At 36.7% G+C, this 20,812-nt stretch overlaps 2 protein-coding genes and 1 non-coding gene across 3 annotated transcripts in view; all 3 read right to left on the bottom strand.

Moving 5' to 3' along the window:
• ADAMTS6 (ADAM metallopeptidase with thrombospondin type 1 motif 6) overlaps nucleotides 1–13,124 on the bottom strand; it is a 283,681-nt gene extending 270,557 nt beyond the window's left edge. Inside the window, exons 1-3 of the mRNA XM_077897999.1 lie at nucleotides 12,985–13,124; nucleotides 10,465–10,829; nucleotides 155–323 (exon numbers count right to left, since the gene is read on the bottom strand). Coding sequence (XP_077754125.1) covers nucleotides 155–323; nucleotides 10,465–10,829; nucleotides 12,985–13,081 — 631 coding nt within the window. The 5' untranslated portion in view covers nucleotides 13,082–13,124. The remainder of the gene's footprint in view (nucleotides 1–154; nucleotides 324–10,464; nucleotides 10,830–12,984) is intronic.
• Nucleotides 6,756–6,898, bottom strand: LOC144315029 (small Cajal body-specific RNA 21). The gene has a single exon (XR_013380845.1).
• Nucleotides 13,125–13,232: 108 nt separating the features above from the next.
• Nucleotides 13,233–20,812, bottom strand: part of CENPK (centromere protein K) — a 64,662-nt gene continuing 57,082 nt past the window's right edge. Inside the window, exon 12 of the mRNA XM_077898023.1 lies at nucleotides 13,233–13,360. The gene's annotated coding sequence lies outside the window, so the exon portion shown is untranslated. The remainder of the gene's footprint in view (nucleotides 13,361–20,812) is intronic.

Here is a 20,812-nt window from a genome sequence, read left to right on the forward strand (position 1 = left end):
ATCATAAGGCATTGGATAAGTGACACTCTGGGTATTATCATTCTAATTACTCAAATTCCTAATGATGTTTATTATTAACCTTTCCATAGGTGTCAGAAGAAAGAGAATGGCAACATAATATAATACACTTTGTAAAAGCCACACACTCACTCACCTGAAACCCCACAATGAGAGTGATCGTACAGATGCCGTTGCTGGAGGGTAGACTTTTTGTAAATAACATGAGGATGGCCATTTTCATAACTAAAATGTTTGGAATCCTCTGTGGTATTCTTTAATGGTTCAATAAAATATTCTTCATCTTCTGTAGCAATAACACCATGCTAAAAGAAGAAGAAACAAAGAATTTACCAAGAAGAATCATTTTAAATATCAATTATCATTACCGAGAATCAAAACCAAGTTGATACCTCGCCAAAAAGAGCTTAAAACATATGTTAATAGAAATTTAGTGGATTATCTATACTCAACAAAACATTATATAAATTTACCTCTACTTTAAAAAGGATGTTTAAATTCTTCTACATGCCATACATGCCTTATACTAAGCATGACACATACATTATTTCTCCCAATCTTCCCCCAGACTCTCTGAGGTAGCAGAGACCTCCATTTGTTCACTAAGACTTTTTTCCTTTCCAAATTGTGCACACAGCTTAACTTCATCCTCTGTGTTTAGGCATAGCTCTGTAATTAAGCTTTGGCCAATAGGAAATGAGCAGAATACTATATACCACTTTTAAGCTCAACCCCTTGAAAACCTCCAGGAAAATTTTCTACTCTCTCAGAAAAACTACCGAGGGGAGGCAGAAGCTGAAAAAGAAGTAATCTGGGACCCTGAGTGACTTTATATTGCTGTCCAGCATAGACACCAACAAAAAGGAGAAATAAATTTCTACTGTGATAAACAATTGACATAAGGTTTATTACTATTACCTTAATTGATAGACATCCTATGTACCTCTATTCTGCAGTTGAAGTAACAGACCCAGAGGTTAAAAACTTCCCCAACATTATGTAGAGATAAATGAAAGAGCTGCAATTCACACAAAGCTCTGCTCTTATTCATATGATATATTCTTTACACTTATTTACATAGCCAAGTGTTACTCAGCTCAAACACAATTCCTTTTTAAAGTTTTCTTTAGCCCAAATGGAGGAGCTTCGCCCTCTTCTGATATCCAAAAGAGCTTATTACTGGTACCATTTATTTTTAATTAATTTCACACTTCTTTGCTACACCTCAAGTCTGGAAGTTATATTTTCATTTGGTTTAACTTTTCAACTGCATGTTTTATCTTCCCAACTATATATTATTAGCTTTTTTAAGGCAAAAGGTTATGTCTCATAAACCTTTGTATCAGTTATAACCATAGAAAGTGTCTCATATGTAGTATGAATACCAAATAAAAGTTGGTTGATTAAAAGAAATAAGACAGTAAAAGTTATCTGCCTTAGAAATAAGAACTTCCATACTGGTCTATTAGTGTTTTCTTAAGTAACACACATGTGAGGACTGCTCTTAATCCAACTAATTTATCCCGTAACACTGGATAAAACACAAACTCTCTGAGTGTATTTCCTCAGCTGGAAAAATGAAAGGGTTGGTGTAAATTAGTGGTTTTAAAACAGCACTCTGGGGAGCCCTAAGGGTTCCAAGGAAGTGCCCTTAGGGGATTGCCCCAGACAACAAAGGGAGACCTATAAGGCTTAGATTCCTGGACTCAACAATCAGCTGTGCTTTTATTAATCTGTATAGTATGTTTCCACATAACATTTCATTTGAGAAAAGGGTTTTCCTGATTTAAAAAGAAAAAAGCTGAAAATCTCTGGCCCGGATAACCTCTAAGGTCCGTTTGAATCTAAATCTCTATGATTCTGTTTAGGGAAATTCATGTTAAGTACCACATGCTTGGAAAGAAAGATAAGGCATAATCAGAGCTGCTCTAACTAATAGATGAAGTTGGCAGGCACTTATGTGAAATGAGCAGCTAAAGAATGCAAAAAACAAACCAAGAAAAAGCATGATTTAGTCACTTTGCATTATTTTCACCATTATCTGCTTTACTTTAAGGATATTAGTCCCTAAACTAAAGGCAAATACTCACAGGAATAACATAATATACCATTATCAAAACCTAATACCTGAGCATGAATTACCCTATCAGGAAGATTAACAATATGATAGCAAACTGAGCATGGTCCTGCAGAAAAGAGGGCATGCATAAAAAGTTTTGATAAGAGGGAACTGGAAGAAGTGGGGTCAGGAGTACTGCCCAGAAAGGGTAGAGGACTAAAGTCATATCAAGCTGAACTGTGGGCAGAAGGATGTTGAAAGGTCCCAGACAAGAAGTTCAGGTTGCTGGGAAAAACAGAGTCAGTAGCCTGGTAAATAAACAAAAATCTCTAATTCCAAGTATGGAAGGACTCGGGGGAAAAAAAAAATCCAGAGACTTTATGTGTTCGGTACTCTGTAAGATGTTTATACACAGTATCTCATTTAATCTTAATAGCTCTCTGAAGTAACTACTACTATCAGCTCCACTTTGCAGATGAGAAACACAGACTGAGCCAAGTTAAGTAACCAACTCGTTCCATCGACTTTGGAGCTTGGGTTATTAGCACTATATTTTAATCCCCTTACCTTTTGAGGGTTGTTTCTGACTTATTCTTTCACCAAGAATGTTCTGAGTGCCTATCACACAGCAAGTACTGTTCTAGGTGATAGAGATACAGTAGTGAGAAAACCAAACTTCTAGCTCTATGATGGAGCTTATATTCTAGTGGAAGGAGCTAGATAAAAGAGACTCATTCATTAGATAAATGATAACCAGGTAGTGTCCAATGTTAAGGGGAAAAAAAAGGCAATGCAAGAGGACAGAGAACAATCAGAAGTGAGAGAATTATATAAACTGCTAAGAATGGTCAGGGACATCCTCTCTAGCAAAGTGGTATTTGTACAGAAACCTGAACAAAGTGAAGGAGTAAGTCAAACAGATTATCTTGGAAAAGAGCAGATTAGATAGTGGGAATGGCAACAAAGGCATGGGGGTATGAGCACACACACAGTATTTGAGAAACAGCAGGGAGCTTCTGGAGCTAGAGGGAAGAAAGGGGAAAATGACTACGAAATTGTTAGAAAGGTGCTAGAGGCCAGTTAAGTCGATGTCCTAGAAATGTGCACATGCTAGCAAGAGCCCTGATCTCACTTCCTTCAGCATCCCCACACATCTCTACATGGTCTGCCTCAGGCCATCAGAATGAACATCATCACACTCCCTCTCCCTGACATGCCATTCCCTACAAGAAGCCTAAGATCCCATCCCCCGGATTCTATTCCCCATATGGTTGTACATATCATGTTTTCTTATCCCATCTCCTACTTCTCCCCTCTTGCCATTTAAAACACTTCCATTGTCCCTTCTCAAACTCATGCTCAGCCTCATTTGCGAATGTTCACTTCCTCTTACTCAAATACCTGAGTCTCTCTAAATGACACTCTTTCTTCCATGCAACCCTCTGGAATCGTGGATCCTCTGCTTTCTCTCTGATATGCCTCCTATTGGACCAGGAGGTAGGGTAAATGTCCTTGTGATTCACTACCATTTCTGAACAACTCTCACTCACTCCCTCCTCTAAAACAAAACAAAACACAAAAGCTCTGCCATTATGCCGTCACTGGCTCCCTTTGCTATTGCAGTTACCTACTGATCCACAGGCACTTTCCTTATTCTTTGAAGACTTTAGCTTCTGGATCACTGTCACCCTCTGCAATACTGTTTCTGAAATAATTGTTGATTTCAATATCTTAAGTCACCGGTTCTTAAAATCTGTGTGTGCCTTGGATCCCTTTAGAAATCTAGTGGAGATGGGACGCTTGGGTTGCTCAGTGGTTGAGCATCTGCCTTTGACACAGGGCGTGATCCCGGAGTCCAGGATCGAGTCCCATGTCAGGCTCCCTACATGGAGCCTGCTTCTCCCTCTGTCTATGTCTCTGCCTCAATCCCTCTCTCTCTCTCTCTCTCATGAATAAATAAATAAATCTTTAAAAATATATATATTTTAAAAAAGAAATCTAGTGGGGATGAAACCAGGGGATTACTTCTCAGAATAATTATTTTAAGTACAGAAAAATATATAGGATTATAAAGAAAACCAGTTGTAGTGAAATGCCATTATCGAAGTATTTTTTAAATGTAATATAAGGAATGCAGATAGATGGCTTTTTCTAATATTTTAAATGAGAAGATCGGCTGTGGATCTAATAATTATCACAATTTCATAATAGTGATTAACATAAATAATATTTTGAAGAACATGCAGGACTGTAACAAAATACAAAAATATCTATAATTTCTATTGAGGTCAGTTATTACTGTATTGGTTTGTCTATATTCATAATTGAAGGAAATGTTAAATTTCGGTTAAGAATTAGTAAATATTGGGAAGCCTGGGTGGCTCAGCAGGCTGGACATCTCCTTCAGCTCAGGTCATGATCACAGGGTCCTAGGATCAGGCCCTGCTCCTTCTCCCTTAGCCCCTCCCCCTGCTATGGTACTCTCACTTTTTTTCTCCCTTTCTGTCTCAAATAAATGAAATCTTAAAAAAAAAAAAAAAGGAAGTAATTAGTAAAGATAAAGATGTCATTTTCCCCCTTCCAGTTGACAAACCCTCTGAATTCCATTCATGGACTGTTGATGTAGTACTAGTTAAGGCTAAGGACTACTGACATACATGGGTTCTTCAGCCCCTGCCCTCTCAATCCTTGGACCTGCTCTCCATCAAGTATCTCATCGTTCACTTTATCTTAGGCATTCATACCCATGGTCAAACCCTAGAGTTCAGTATTTTCAATACTTACAACCCTGCCAAAATCTCAATTTCAAGTATCCCAACCTTTTATTCTTCCAGGACGGTTCCTCTAGTATCCCAGCTCCAGGAATAGTTCTTTTATACCCACCAAGACCCAGTGATTCTACTACCTCTTCATTATCCTCTACCCACTTCACGGCCTTACTCTTACTTCCCTCCTAATCCATCTTCAGTTCCACCTTCAATTCCCTTGCCCTTTTCTCCCTTCACAGAATTTATTTGGCTAAACCAAAACTCTGATCAAGTCAGTTTTGCTCCTCTGAGCTTGCAACCTTGCAGCTTCATTTAGCCAGAGAAAAATACATTGCAATGCTGACTAGTCTCACTTTAAACGTATGACGACCATGATCTCAACAGTGCCCTGAATGCTTCACAGCAATTACACTATGTTTCTCTAATACTTTCAGTATCCTGCTCTTTTGCATAAATATTCCATTCTTTCTCGTCTCCTCTTAATCCCTTAATAAATCAGTTTGCCATCTTCCATTCCAATAAACATCGTACAACCTCCTGCAAACTCCTACAACACAAATATCTGCCTACCTGCATCTCATGTCCATATAATCTATTTTACTTCCTTCTTCTTATGGATGAACTGGAGAAATTTTCCTTCTCTCTATATGATCATTCCCATCTTTATCAAACAAAACAAAACCTCCTCTGACCCCACTCTGCCTGTAGCAACTGACCATTTACTTTTTCAAAAGTCTTTAAAATAATTAACTACATACTCTTTTCTCCCATTCCTTTTCAAACCCACTTCAATCAGGTTTTTGCTATTTTCTATATTCCACCATGACTTCAGCAGTGCTTTTGTCAAGGTCACCAAACAACCTCCTCATTGATAAATCCAATGGTCAGTTCTCAGTGCTCTTTTTTTTTTTTTATTCAGCAGCATTTTTCTCTTGAAATAAATACTTCCTCCTCTTAGCTTCTAGGATCTTCGCCTGGTTTTCCTTCAACTTTCTTTCCCTACTATTCTTTGCTGTCTCCTCCACATCTTTCTGACTTCCCTAACCTCCTGGAGTGCCCAAAGGCTCAGTTCCTTAAATCTCTCTCTCTCTCTTTTTTAAAACCTCTTCTTTATCCTATCTCTATTCCCCCACACTGAGCAATTCCATATAATCTCCTGGCTTTAAATGTCATCTATATATTGATGACTTCCAAATTTATAATTCCTTAATTCATCTCTCTCTCCTGAATTTCAGGCTTGCATACCCAGTATCTTATACAACAGTCAAATTTAATATGCCCAACTGAACCTAAGATACATACCTCCCACAAATGGTCCTCCTCCAGCTTTCCATCTCAGTTAATACCTGAATCTTTTTCATCTCAACTCATGGCTGCTTTCTTCTTCTAGTTGCTCAGGCCTCAAGCTTGGAGTCATCATTTATTTAATCCTGCATCCTCTAAAATCTACCATCCAGCCCCCAGTTCTCTAACCTCATCTTCTATCACACTTCCTCTCTTTCACTGAGTTCCAGCCAGGGCAGTCTTTTTGCTGTCCCCCAAACACTCTTAGATCACATCTTTATGGGATGCATGGGTGGGTGGCTCAGTGGTTGAGCATCTGCCTTTGATCCTGTGGTCCTAGGATCGAGTCCCACACATCGAGTCCCACATTGGGCTCCCTGCATGGATCCTGCTTCTCCTCTGCCTGCGTCTCTGCCTCTCTCTGTGTGTCTGTCATGAATAAATAAATAAAATCTTTAAAAAAAAAAGATCACATCTTTATACTTGAAGATTTCCACGTGGAAATCCTATCCTTCAGATGCAAGCTTCCCTTCCTCATTTTCCTTATGTCTTTACTCAATATTTTTTCACCTTAGAACTTATAATTATCCAACATACTGTGATATTTATTTATCTTTTTTTTTTTTTAATGTGAGGCCAAGACAGTCCTGAGGGCAAGGCTCCCATCTCAAGAACCTCTCCCATAGCAGGGGGAAGCAGACCTCTATGCTCTAGGCTGGGCTGAGGAGAGGTGGGGCACGCTGAGCCCACACCCCAGGAAACCAAGCCAGTGATTTTTATTTATTTATTTGTGTATTCCCTCCGTGAGAATGAAAGCTTTATGATGACAGGGATTTCACTTTTGTTCACTATTGTACTCCTAGCACCTATATCGGTGCCTATTCTATATATAATAGGTACTTATAAGTATTTGGTGACTGGATGAATGAATAAGGGAAAATGTAAAAGGCAACTGTGGAAATAACTGTGGAGGGATCCCTGGGTGGCGCAGCGGTTTGGCGCCCGCCTTTGGCCCAGGGCGCGATCCTGGAGACCGGGATCGAATCCCACGTCAGGCTCCCGGTGCATGGAGCCTGCTTCTCCCTCTGCCTGTGTCTCTGCCTCTCTCTCTCTCTCTCTATCATAAATAAATAAAAAATTTTTAAAAAAAGGAAATAACTGTGGATATAAGAAATAAGAACAAAATGTAAAGAAAGGAACAATCAAAAAGGAAAATCTCTTGAAAATTAGAAGTATGACTAATTTTTAAACCAAGAAGGAAAATAAAGCAAAATTGGAGAAATCTCATAGAACTTAGAACAAAAAAAGGAAAAAAGAAAGAAAAGAGAAGAATCAATTACAAAAAGGCAGAGACTGGGGAACAAGAAGAGAAAATTATTAAGGAATTTTTTTTTTTTATTTCTCTAAGCTGAAGGAGTGTCTTTAAATTGAAAGCATCCATTTAAAACCAAGTAAGGATAAGGAAAGAAGATCTACAGCTTATCACATTATTATAAAATTCTTAAAATAGGAAGGATAAAGAGAAGATCATATCATTTTCACTGAGGAAAAATCTTAGGAAAGAAAAAGAACAAGAAGCACACTTCTATCTGCTACCCAAAATGAATGAATCAATGCTAATTTTTTTAAAGATCTTTAAATCTTTCCCTAAGATATAAAATCATACTCATGAATTTGATACCCTGTATCTCCCTTTCCCAATTCCACCAACCATGGTTCTGAAGAAAAATGATTTTTGAAACCAAATGCCACATCCAGCTAAATTATTAACCAAACATGAGGGCAACATAAAGTACTTCAAATAGGTAAGGACTCAGAAATTTTACTTCTCAGACATATTTTCTGAGGTAATTACTTGAAGATGCTCTCCAATAAAAATAGGATGTAAACTCAGAAAGAAGATATAGAACTAGTTTGGAAAAAAGAATCCTTAGATAAGAGATTTACAATTGCTCAAGAAATTAACCAGTAGATTCCAAGAAAAAATACGCTTCCAAAGAAGAATGGAATATATTCCAAGCAATAGATATAAAACAAAAGAAATGGTTAATACTGATCATTTGTTTTTTTAAAAAATTCATTTTTTCTCACAATAAGACAAAATAACAATAGTTAGAAACTCCAAAAATACAAAACCTGGGTAAGAAAGCCATGGTCCAAATAGAAACCAAACTAAAATGTGACATTATTTTCAACAACTAACTTCGACACTAATGTTAGGAAGTCTTTTCCTTTGAATGGGGCAAGGAGGGATCCCTGGGTGGCGCAGCGGTTTAGCGCGCCTGCCTTTGGCCCAGGGCACAATCCTGGAGACCCGGGATCGAATCCCACATCGGGCTCCCGGTGCATGGAGCCTGCTTCTCCCTCTGCCTATGTCTCTGCCTCTTTCTCTCTCTCTCTCTGTCTGTGACTATCATAAAATAAAAATAAAAAAAAAATGAATGGGGCAAGGATTGTAGTATTGAAATAGGTGAGAAAATATGATTAGAAAACACTAATTATCTCTACATTGAAATTATTTTTATATACAACAATTAAAAAGAGAATTGATTAAAAGGGCCTTTGAGGGGCACCTGGCTGGCCCAATTGGTAGAGCATATGACTCGATCTCAGGTCGAGAGTTCAAGCCCCACATTGGGTGTGAAGCCTACTTAAAAACTATCTGGGGGGTGGGGAGGTGAAAAGTGAGTTTTTGTTTTTGTTTTTTTTTTTTTTCAAAAAAACATGTTTACATATTACATTTGATTAAAATGAAACATATAACAAAATAAGAATGAAGGCAGGAGTTACTAAGTCTGGTGGGCAAAAGTGTGATGTGAGGAACAGAATTTACAGTCTCCTAGTATCTGCTCACAAATTCCTTATTAGTTGCCAAGGAGAAAACAGTAACTTTGGTGGACAAATCTGGCGGACCACATCTTAAGTAATCAAAGTTAGTCAACATGGACCATGCAGTTTCAATAGGAAGCAAAGTAAAACAGAAAGGTATTAACAAATAGAGGGAAAGAGAGCAAGAAACAGAGTCTTAATAAAGGATGAAGAATAGATGGGTGACACTCTGCTATCCCCTTACAAGAGTCTCCATTTTCAACCTTATCCTCTTTAGACTCATCAAACATCTTTCACAATTTCATGGTCACTTGATGACTCTCAAATTACCTGCTTCCAGAACTAAATTCTTTTCTAAATTTCAGAGCTATATTTCCCAAATGTCACCTAAACATATGTAACCGGGCAGCCCCGGTGGTGCAGCGGTTTGGTGCCGCTTGCAGCCTGGGGTGTGATCCTGGGGACCGAATCGAGTCCTACATCGGGCTCCCTGCATGGAGCCTGCTTCTCCCTCTGCCTGTGTCTCTGCCTCTTTCTCTCTGTGTCTATGAATAAATAAATAAAATCTTTAAAAAAATAAATAAATAAACATATGTAACCTTATTTCTTTAGATTCCTCACATTTACTATATCATATTTGTCTCCAAACCAGCATTCCAGTGGCATCCCCTTTCTTACCTAGTCAAATCCATATACCTGTCATTCAAAAGAGAAACCTCAGCCATCTTCAATTACTTCCTCTCCATGTACCCACACCCAGTTCAATTCTATCTCAATTTTTAAACATACTATTAAACACCTACTATGTACTATGTGTCTTTTTAGATACCGGGTAAGAAAAAATTAGGAAGACACAAACCCTCTAAATTTTCTCAGCAAAATGTGGTTTAAATTCATTCTTTGCTGCACATTGCCAGTGCCACAAAACTTGCACAGGCCTTCATTATCTTTTACATGTCCTAACTCACCTTCAAATCCCCATCACTCTCTGCCCTCATGTCTCACAACAGAATTAATTCGGGTTTTTTTTTTTCCTTTTTTCCCCCTCATCTCATGGTTCATTTCACCATGCTGTTAAAACTATCAATGGTATAATTAGTGTTAATGCCAAATGTAGACAGCAGTGCTGATGACTAGGAATAGTATTTTTCTATCATATTTAATAGCAAGTGTCATTTTAACATATGAGAAGATTCAAAACAGATTTATCTTGGATAATTAATTCTTATTCAAAAAAATCTGTTTTATATATAAAGCCTAACAAAGAAACTAGCAATAAATGTACTCAATTTATTCTACAAATAATATAGGGTCATGAAAATTGTTCTTTACAAAGTCAACGCAAACATTACCAAAGGACCATCAACAACAAAGGCTGCAAGAATAACAAAAAAATTTAGACTGTTAGCTTCCTTAACCCACCTCTCTATTATTAATGTTAGGAAAGACATTTACATTATGAACTTAATTCCCCATCAGAAACTAAAAATTATAACATCTACTTACCAACCCAATACAGTTGCTTAAAGCCACTTTAGTTGTACTACGTTGATCTTGCAAGTATCCTGTGTAATGACAGTTGTCTAAAAAATCATGTTTCCACTGGGGTCCATCTTTCCCCCAGTATTCTACTGTAAAATGTTTGGACACAAAATCTGTGTTGAGAGTCAAGTTTAGGTGAAAGTGCTTGCCATAGGCTGAAAGTTTAAAAAATAACTTAGATACTGCCTGCTGTGGATCGATAGGGTCCATACTCCGTCTTCTCCTGGAGTGTTTATCATTTTTCACAGTAAAGCTGAGAAAAGCTCCATTTTGATCAACCCTTATTGGAATAGTTAGCTGGTAGTGTTCTAGATAAGTCAGGAATTCCTCTTTGTAATCACAAGGCAGAGAATCCAGAAAAAACACATGGAAGAAAAGAAAATTTAACAGAACAAAGAAGTAGCAGCATAAACAACAATAACTATATCAGCATCATTATATGTGAGGTATGAAAAAAAAGAAGTTTAAAATCTAATGAATTAAATTCCAATTATTCCTCAAAATTGCATTTAAATTTAAAATTAGTTTGAAAACTATTTTTCTTTTTTTATATTTATTTCTTAATTGAGTCTAAAAGCTAAGTTCTTATAGGAATTATGAATATTTTATATTGAAATAAAAAGCAGTGAAAATTACACATATTTAAAATAATAGAATTTACCTCAGATAAAATACGTTTGAGAAAGTTAGCCAAAAGAGTTAATGTCAAATTTCTACAGCCTTGTAGAAATTTTTTTAAATCATCAGTTGGAATGGAAAATGCAGGAGCCAGTTTGGAAAACAGTCTGGCAGTTGCTCAGAAGGTTGAACAAAGAACTACCATCTGACCCAGCAATTCCACTCCTAGGTATTTACCTGACAGAAATGAAAACACATATCCACACAAAAACTTGCACATGACCGTTCATAGCAGCATTATTCATAGTAGCCAAAATGGAGAAATAACCTGAATGTTCATCAGCTGATGAATGAATAAACATAATGTGGTATATTCACACAATGGAGTTTTATTCCATACAATACTGACACTGGTATGACATGAATGAAACTTCATAATAACTGCCTTCATTATTAAAGTTCACTACCTAATACTCTAAAAGCATTATACTAAGTGAAAGGAATCAGTCCCCAAAGACCACATATTATATGATTCCTTTTGTAGGAAATAATCCAGAATAGGAAAATCTCTAGAGACAGAAGTAAATTAGTTGCTTAGGGCTGGGGTGGAGAGTGGTTTGAAGAGAATTTGGGAGTGACTTTTAATGGGCACGGGATTTCTTTTGGGGTGTTGAAATGTTCTAAAATTGTGGCGATGGTTGCATAACTCTGTGAATATACTATAAACCACTGAATTGTGCACTTTAAATAGGTAAATTATATTGTATGTTTATTGTATCTCAATAAAGCTGTTAGAAAAACATTAGACTAAAAAAAAAGAAAAACATTAGACTGACAAAAAATTTAGACGATTATTACACATATTTTCCTCATTTAGGTATACTTAATATTTCCAATCTACCTTCTTAACCACATCTTCCTTTAGCGAGGTTTACCACTAAGGGAAACCAAATGTCTGTCTATTGCCTCACTGTCTATACATGGAATTCACCCACAAATATAAACTCCCATGAGAGTACAACCAAATAGAAATAAATTCAAAGACAGTGAAATAAATACTAAATAAGAGTACATACTAAATGCTATGGCTTTATTAATATACTTTGAGAGCCACACTACATACATATCGACTTCTAGACATATATATCAATGTATAAAAACCCTAAAAATCTGGTTCATCCACACCAAAAAATTATTGGTTACTATACATTCATGGGAGGGGAGTCAAAAAGTTATTTTAATAAATCTATAAGGATTAGACATGTCCATGGAAAACAAAATGTCATTTACTCCAGGGCCCTCTGTTAAGACCTTTTTATGATATAATGTTCAATTTTATGGATTCAGATTAGGGAACTCATGGATGAGAGTTTGAAAAGTCCAATTTTCTACCACTCTTACTCTTTTACTCAGATTCTAGTTTTTATATCAGAATTCTTAAGTTTAGAAAGCATTTTTTCACTAAGGATCCATATTAGAAGGATCTTGTACCAGAATATGTCTAGCTTCTTCTTGCTCTTTTATAGCATAAACCTTTGGGTTCCTTTTGAACATGACCTTGCCTGTAACCCTTAGCAACAGATGAGCTTATTAAAGTTTAAGATTCAAAAGACGAGGCCTAGGTATATCAACTTCTAAGAAAGACCAGTCACCTTTAAAATATACTATATGTTAAATAATAGTATAACAAGATAGACTACTTAGAGCACTTAGGATTTATGAAACTAGCACTGAATGATGTAGCAGGTCTCCATTCCTATCACTACATATCCCATAGAAAATGTTCACCCGACTTAAATAGTCAGAATCTTTTCCTGTCAAATTAATAGCAATATTTTTTGTCACTTTCAAAAGCAGGACTCCTACCTTGAGAACTGTATGAAAGCCTGTGGTCACTATAAAATTCCGATGAAGCCATGATGAGGCTCAAAATCCAGGTCAACGTCTTCCACAAAATTTCCATAATTTAGAAAACTGGATGATTTTTTTGGAGGGCTACCTATGTGCTAGAGAGTCAATACCATACCAAAATCGAAGCATAACAATTTTATGTCTTTAAAATTTCTTGCAAATTAATTATTAGATGTTCCACTGTTTAACAGGTACTTTTGTCCAACATCTCGTACTTTCTTCTATATCTGGATTCATTTTCTCAATCCAAAAGGAAATAAAGAATGATGGTAAAATTTTCATTAGCAAAACATTTGGCTGGTTAGTTACTAAAGTATGGCCACTTTTTAACCTAGAAAAACAAAACAAAAAAAATTATGTTAAATGAAAATATCTTGTAGGTACAGAATTGTATTGCTGAATGTTTGCCAAAAGACAAAGACTACAAAGTAATTTAATATAAATTAGACTGTTGTTTTTCTTTATAATCTAAATAAACATTCACAAGACTAAACAATTAGAAGCCTAAATGGTAAGTAGGATAATGCCAGTGCTATTTAATAATCAAAGTAGCAATATGAAGTGGAATCATAAAAAAATTTTTTTTTTAACTTTGAAGAAAACAATGTATGGGTATGGTGACTAACCTCCTTTCAATAAAATAAAAGGTAGAGGGACTTCACAATCAAAATTCATTTTATGTAAGGGATAAACAGCATATGATCCCATTCCTTAACATGCTTTTTAGAACAGTCATATTCAAGATTAATTTGTTTCTTTATGAGGCACTTATCATTTTTTCTTAGAGTAGATCTACAAATATACAGTGACATTTAGCAGTTGTCTGTGAACACTCAGACACCAGCACAAACAAAACTTGTAAAAATTTGAACCATATTTACTGTAGCCCCTTGATTTTATCTCTGAGTCTTACATGACTTAAAAAGCAACACATATGAGACAACTTCAACTATTTAGAATGTAACTGAATAGAAAAGAAATTCATTTTTCTGAAAAGAAAAGCATTTTTAAAATTCATTTCAGGTATCACGACAGATTTCCTGTCCTATCTCATGTGATTTCCTCTCGAGTCACAACCTCACACATAGTCCATGAATTTACATTTCATACAGAATGCTAGGGTATGTGACTACCCGGTTTCCCAGCACACGGTACACTTTAGAAGAAGAAAATAGCAAAGGTACCAAGAAACTACATCACTACCAGGACAAAAGTGAAAAAAAGGAAAGAAAAACTAAAAATTAGTTGTAGAACCCCAAAGTAACACAGTTTGGGGTAGAGGCAAATGGTCCTTAAGTAGTTTCAGACAATGTCTACTGTGTATGTGACTGTGTTACAGCTCAATATCTGATATTCAAAATACTGCCTGAGTCAGGAATAAAAGATTAAGTCACTTTTAATAAGATAACTTACTACTAATACAGAGAAATACACAATAAGCACTAGAAAGATTTTCATTCCACATTCCTAATGTATGGGATTATATGATAAATATTTACATATTTGTTGGTCAAAAAAATGAGTAAATGAGTAAATAAATAGCGACTAAAAGAAAATCATTTTAGGCATATAAAAGGATATTTGCAGTTAATTGGAAAATTAATTTATGTGGAATACTTCATTCCTTATGATGCTAGAAATATTGGTTAGTGCAACATATAAAACAACCACCATCATTTAAAACTCCTTCCATCCAGGGCACCTGGGTGGCTCAGTGGTTGAGCGTCTGCCTTTGGCTCAGATTATGATTCTGGCGTCCTGGGATCGAGTCCCACACTGGGCTCCCCACAGGGAGTCTGCTTCTCCCTCTGCCTATGTGTCTGCTTCTCTGTGTCTTTCATAAATAGATAAATAAAATCTTAAAAAAAAAAACCCTCCTTCCATCCAAAAACTAATTCATTAATCAACAAATATGCCTTACTATGTTCTTAAAATGATGTTATAACAATATGAGGATACAGAAAATATTAACATAATCCTTGCCCTTTGGGAGTTCACGATCTAAGCAACAAAGAAAAAAATTCAAGGCAGACTGACATTTGACATAATAACGTTACGAAAGGCATTGAGGAGATCAGATGAGGGAAAGGATTTCTGAGTCAGAGAAGAATAAGTCAAGAAAAGCTAATTTAAAAAGTGGCAGTTGAGGGGATCCCTGGGTGGCGCAGCGGTTTGGTGCCTGCCTTTGGCCCAGGGCGCGATCCTGGAGACCCGGGATCGAATCCCACGTCGGGCTCCCGGTGCATGGAGCCTGCTTCTCCCTCTGCCTGTGTCTCTGCCTCCCTCTCTCTCTCTCTGTGACTATCATAAATAAATAAAAATTAAAAAAAAAAAAAAAAGTGGCAGTTGAGATAGGCCCTGGAAGATGAATACAATTTCACAAGTCAAATTGATGGGGGTAATCTTAGCAAATTAAATAAATAGATACTACAAAGTCTAAATGGCAAGAAAAAAAAAAGGAAAGTCATTTTAAGGGGTGCTAATTAACTGGTTAATTGTCTGCCTTTGGCTCAGATTGTGATCCCAGGGTCCCTGGTGCAAGCCCTGCATCAGGCTCTTTGTTCAGTGGGGAGTTTGCTTCTCTCTCTCACTCCTGCACTCTCAATAAATAAATAAATAAATAAATACATAAATAAAATCTTTGGGCACCCTGGGTGGCTCAGCGGTCAGTGGTTTAGCACCGCCTTCAGCCCAGGGTGTGGTCCTGGAGACCAGGGATCCAGTCCCACGTCAGGCTCCCTGCATGGAGCCTGCTTCTCCCTCTGCCTGTGTCTGTGCCTCTCTCTCTCTCTATCTCAATCTCTCTCTCTCTGTGTCTCTCGTGATAAATAAATAAAATCTTTTCTAAAAAAATCATTTTAGTAATAATAGTAAGTTTGAGTCCTATGGAGAAGACTCACGGGTCATATCTAGAAAGGTAGTTTACGGTGAGACCAAAAATGAAGAGAACTTTAAATATATGTTACTTCTTTTAGTATTCATAACAAAGTAGGTATCATTGCCCCTCTACAAGACCGCCTCTAACATGGCCCCAATGAGCCTCCTCCTAATAGCCACACCTTTGTGTAATCCCCTTCCCTTGAGTAACTGGAGAAATGTTACCAAAAAAAAAAAAAAAATGTTGAGAAAAATGTTACCTGGATGATTTGATTATAAAAGATTCTGGCTTTTATCTTACTAGTAGACTCTCTCCCTTGTTAGCTTTGATGAAGCAAGCTGTCATACGGAAGGGCTCACATGGCAAGCAACTGAGAGCAGCCTCCAGACAACCACTAGCAAGGAACTAAGGCCCTTAATGGCCTGTGAGAAACCGGTCCCTGCCCACTAATACATGAAGGAAGCAAATCCCTCTCCAGTTGAGCATTCTTTGGTGACCTGAGTCCTTGCCAGCATCTTGGTTGCAGCCTCATGAAAGATCCTGAAGCACAGGACAAAGCCAAGCCATGTCCAGTTTCCTGAATCACACAACTTTGATGTAATAAATGTGAGTTGTTTTAAGCCACTACGTCCATGATGATTTTTTTTTTTTTGCAAGAATTGATAACAATACAGCTCCCAATTTATAGATAAGGAAGTTGAATCTCGTGGCCAGAGAGCTGGAAAATAGCCGAGCCAAGAGTCCAGAGGGCTACCTGGGTCTAAAGTCTAAATTCTTTCTACCATATCATACTTCCAATTTAAGGTACTCTAACTTAAATATTTAATAGCAGTCCCATATAACCACTGTCAAATAATACATCCATAATAAAGGGTATAAAATAATTAATGTGGGGTGCCTGGGTGGCTCAGTGGTTGAGCATCTGCCTTTGACTCAAGTCGTAATCCCCGGATCCGGAATCGAGTCCCACATAGGGCTCCCTTTAGGGAGCCTGCTTCTCCCTCTGCCTTTGTCTTTGCCTCTCTCTGTGTTTCTCAGGAATAAATAAGTAAAATATTTTTAAAAAATAAAATTAAAAAAATAATTAACGTGCATAGTTTAAGCAACTTTATATGGAGTAATTGTTTCATCTCAAAACTATTTCTGCAATGATTTAGGAAGAAGTTGCTTACTCAGGCAAAAATCTATAAAGAGATGAAGTCACACCATTAGTCAATAACAGTGAAAAGAATCCAGTTATCTTGATTCCTAGCCTACTTAGTCTCCACACTTACACAGTCTTCCCCATCCTCCCATGAGATATTAAGGTGCAACTGTCACTTCATAAACAAGATTCACTCTTCAGACACTTGACTGTTTTGCAATATAATGTCTGACATTAAATGGTCCTTCATATACCTTAATCCTCCTCTAAAGAAGAACAGATAATGAACACATTTGAGTTCATTTTCTATTAGTGGTGATAGATTTGCATGAAACCTTCATCCTTTTTTCCTATTTTCCTGGGCTCTCAAACTAATGACAAACTTAAAGGTGTCTGGGTTTAGGGAACAAGTATTTTCCCCTTAAGAAATTTCCTGCTTCAGTTTTGTAACCTCCACTCTTACAATTATTACCACTGTCCAGTAAACGCCCAAGTTAAGTAAGCCAGTAGCATTGAGAGAAAAAGTAATATGTAACTACTTGGCTAGAAGTAGACTAACATTTGATTTAAGGACTTGTAGTAAAAAGTGCATTGGTGCATAATAGAAAGAGCAGGAGCTTTAAAGTTAAACCAAAGCTACAGTCTTGTTTCCACCACTCGCTACAGTATCTGGCACATGGGCACTCATTAATTTGAGTTTCTCTTTTCTCACACCCTTCCTCACTCCCTACTTTTTTCTCAATCCTCTGGTGCCAGAGAAGGAACTTAAATAGTAAGCAAATGAGTTGGCTCAGCTCAACTAAAACCAACAACAACTAATATATCAACCTCTCTTAGTTACCTATACAATAAAAGTAGTTTTTTGCTATTTACAATGGTTTATCTACTTTCAGACACCTGCTGGAGAGGTTAATCTGGATACTATAAACAAATGTGCATGAACACTGACTTTTTCAAATGTAGTTTCCATAATTCAAACTAACATTAAAATATTACATAATTGTCCATAAATCATAATATATTAAGTCTTAACATTGCATAGGCGAAGTATTATTATGTTGTGGAAAGGACAAAGGCTTTGAGTTCTGGCTTGACTCCAAGTTACTTAACCTCTCTGGAGGTGTTTTCTCATCAATAAAACCAGAATAATAGTATCTACCTTACAAAGACTTGTCGAGAGATTAAATTAGATTACAGATCATGTAAAGTGTCAGCACACTTCACTTTAATGACTAAAGAAATATTGGCCCCTTCTCCTCTTTATCTTACTCATCACTTTTCAAAGGCCCTCCTTCAAAAATAGTTCCATGTTCCTCCTTCCCCCGCAAATGTGTAATAGTTAAATACAATGATAGGAATCAATCAGTAACATTGTATTGTCTTTTAGAGCAAATAATAAAGAATTTAGGTCATGATAACTGGGCTAACAAATATTTTAAATTTGAAAACTTCCATTTTACTTTGATTTCACATATGCTTTTTTTCCTAATACACATGTACCGGCCAGTAAAGTTAAGGGATCATTTACCTGCTTCCTTGGATCAAAGCTACCCTAGTCAAGTGGAAATAAGATCAGACAACTTGCTCCACAGTTACTGCCTCAGTAGTCTCCCTAGTTGAAGGGTACTTACTTTTCTTTTTCCTTTATCATCTTTACTTCCTACTCAAGTGATCTGGTTGTAGCCAAAGTAATAATTTCCTCTCATGAACTCTTATTAGAGAGCTAAAGAACATGTATAATATCCTACTCAACTTCTTTCATTCATCTTAACTCAGGTTGGTTATTTTAAGGCTGATGTGGTCTTCACAGAGGAAGAAACAATACTATGCTCTCTTCACATATTTAACTTTTATATGTGAAAATTAACTTCAAATTTCATTTGCCATTTACTCTCTCGACTAACATTTAGCAGCATCACCTACTATGTGCCAAGGACACACTATTAAGCTATAAGCACAAAGGTTTCCAGATCATTTATAAACTTTGTGAGATCAGTTTCCAAAGGTGTATTTAAACACACTCAAAACTTACCTATCAAGAAGAGCAAATAAGCCAAAAGCAAAAAATGTAAAAAACACCATTCTACAAAAATCAAGCCCCAAACTGCATATAGTCCCAAACCGTTTTTTTCCAGATGGCAACTATAATATAATATATAACTTCTTTTTTTTTTTTTTTTGGTATTATAACTTCTTTCCTGAGAAGCAGAAGCACCTTTTTTCTTCTGAAGCCATTACAAAATGTTGATAATCTCAACTGTCTTTGGGTAGAACCAAGAGAATTTTCCATCTCTTCTGCCATTTCTTCTTCCCTCAAGAAGGTGCTATTAACTTTCTTAAATATGTTAACTCTCTTTATTTTCTCATAAAAGTCACACACGGGGTAGGATTTGGCATAGAGGTCCATCCTAAACCACTAGTAGCTACTAGTGGTTGCTAAGGAAATGAAGAGGAAGTGGTAAGAGTAGACAAGAGTAGAAATTAATCTTACACATATTGGCCTAGACATGAAAAGTATTAAAATATTTCAGGTCTTGAGGTTAGAGGTTTTTCCCCTTGAGCATCACAAAAATATTAGTAACACAAGATAGATTTCATTTGCTGCCATTTGTGGCAGATGAATGAATTTGATTTATTTGAAATCAAGTTATTTGCCTCTATATGCTATTCTACAAAAATCAAAAACACCAATGATCACATTTAAGCACGAAATTAATATAAACCAGAACTGTAGTTACTACTTTGGTGAAACACAGGAAAACAATTATTTCCAAAATTAATTTTCCCAATTTCTTTCAACTACACCAGTTTATGTTACATTTCTTTCCCTGTCGTTAATTTAAAAAACTGTCATTCCTATATTTTGGGCTAATCAACAGAAGTTAAAAAAGGAAAGAAAGAAAAGAAAATTAGTCTAAGAAATTTGAATATAAAAGAATATGTTAAAAATCACACTTCAGTGTCTTTTTTAAAAGTTCCAAGCAATGGTTCAGTTTCCCCTTTCCTCCTCCATTCTGCAACCCCCCTACCCCCCCACCAATCCTACTTCACCCAGACAGAGGGTAACAGTCTGAGCTGCCCTGGTTGAGTTGATCCTAAAGTTAACATTCAGCAGCCCATTTCCAGACAGCAGCGCTAAATCTATTTGGATAAAACGCGTGTGACCCAGACAGTTGGCATTTGGCCCAAACGCGTTGCACCGGCAGCTCAAATAAAAACAAGAGTAAGAAACTCACTCTCTTGTTCCCTCTCAGTGCGCTTTTTCACTCTCTTTGCCTCTAGTACAACAAGGAAAGAAATTACCAAAGACAGGAATTGTAGTACACATTATCAGAAGGCAGCTTTCCAAAACCCCCTCCAGCACTCCAACTGCCCCCCCCCCTCGGTCCCTGAACTTTGATCCCATATACCATATATACAGACATACCCAGATATTTAAGGCTCCGGAGGGTTATGAGTCTAGCACGTCGTCCCAAGTGGCCAAAAGTAAATCAAAAACACACGCTTCCATCTCTTTGATTAGCCTATTAAAAGCTTAACATATCCTAGAGCATCGGGGCTATAGCTAGCACATTAATTCTGCCCTCTGAGCCCAGGCATAAAATATGCACTTGTCTGACTACTTCAGACACTGACATGAAACTATAAAATGCAGGTTTTTCTTTAAGAAAACTAGAAATCAGTTTAAAATACACATCGTTATTGCTTTCTCAATTACTATTTGGTGATTAGTTAAAAGACCACAATAATCATAATCAAGT

This window comes from Canis aureus, chromosome 5 (assembly GCF_053574225.1).
Source record: "Canis aureus isolate CA01 chromosome 5, VMU_Caureus_v.1.0, whole genome shotgun sequence".
Lineage (NCBI taxonomy): Eukaryota > Metazoa > Chordata > Mammalia > Carnivora > Canidae > Canis > Canis aureus.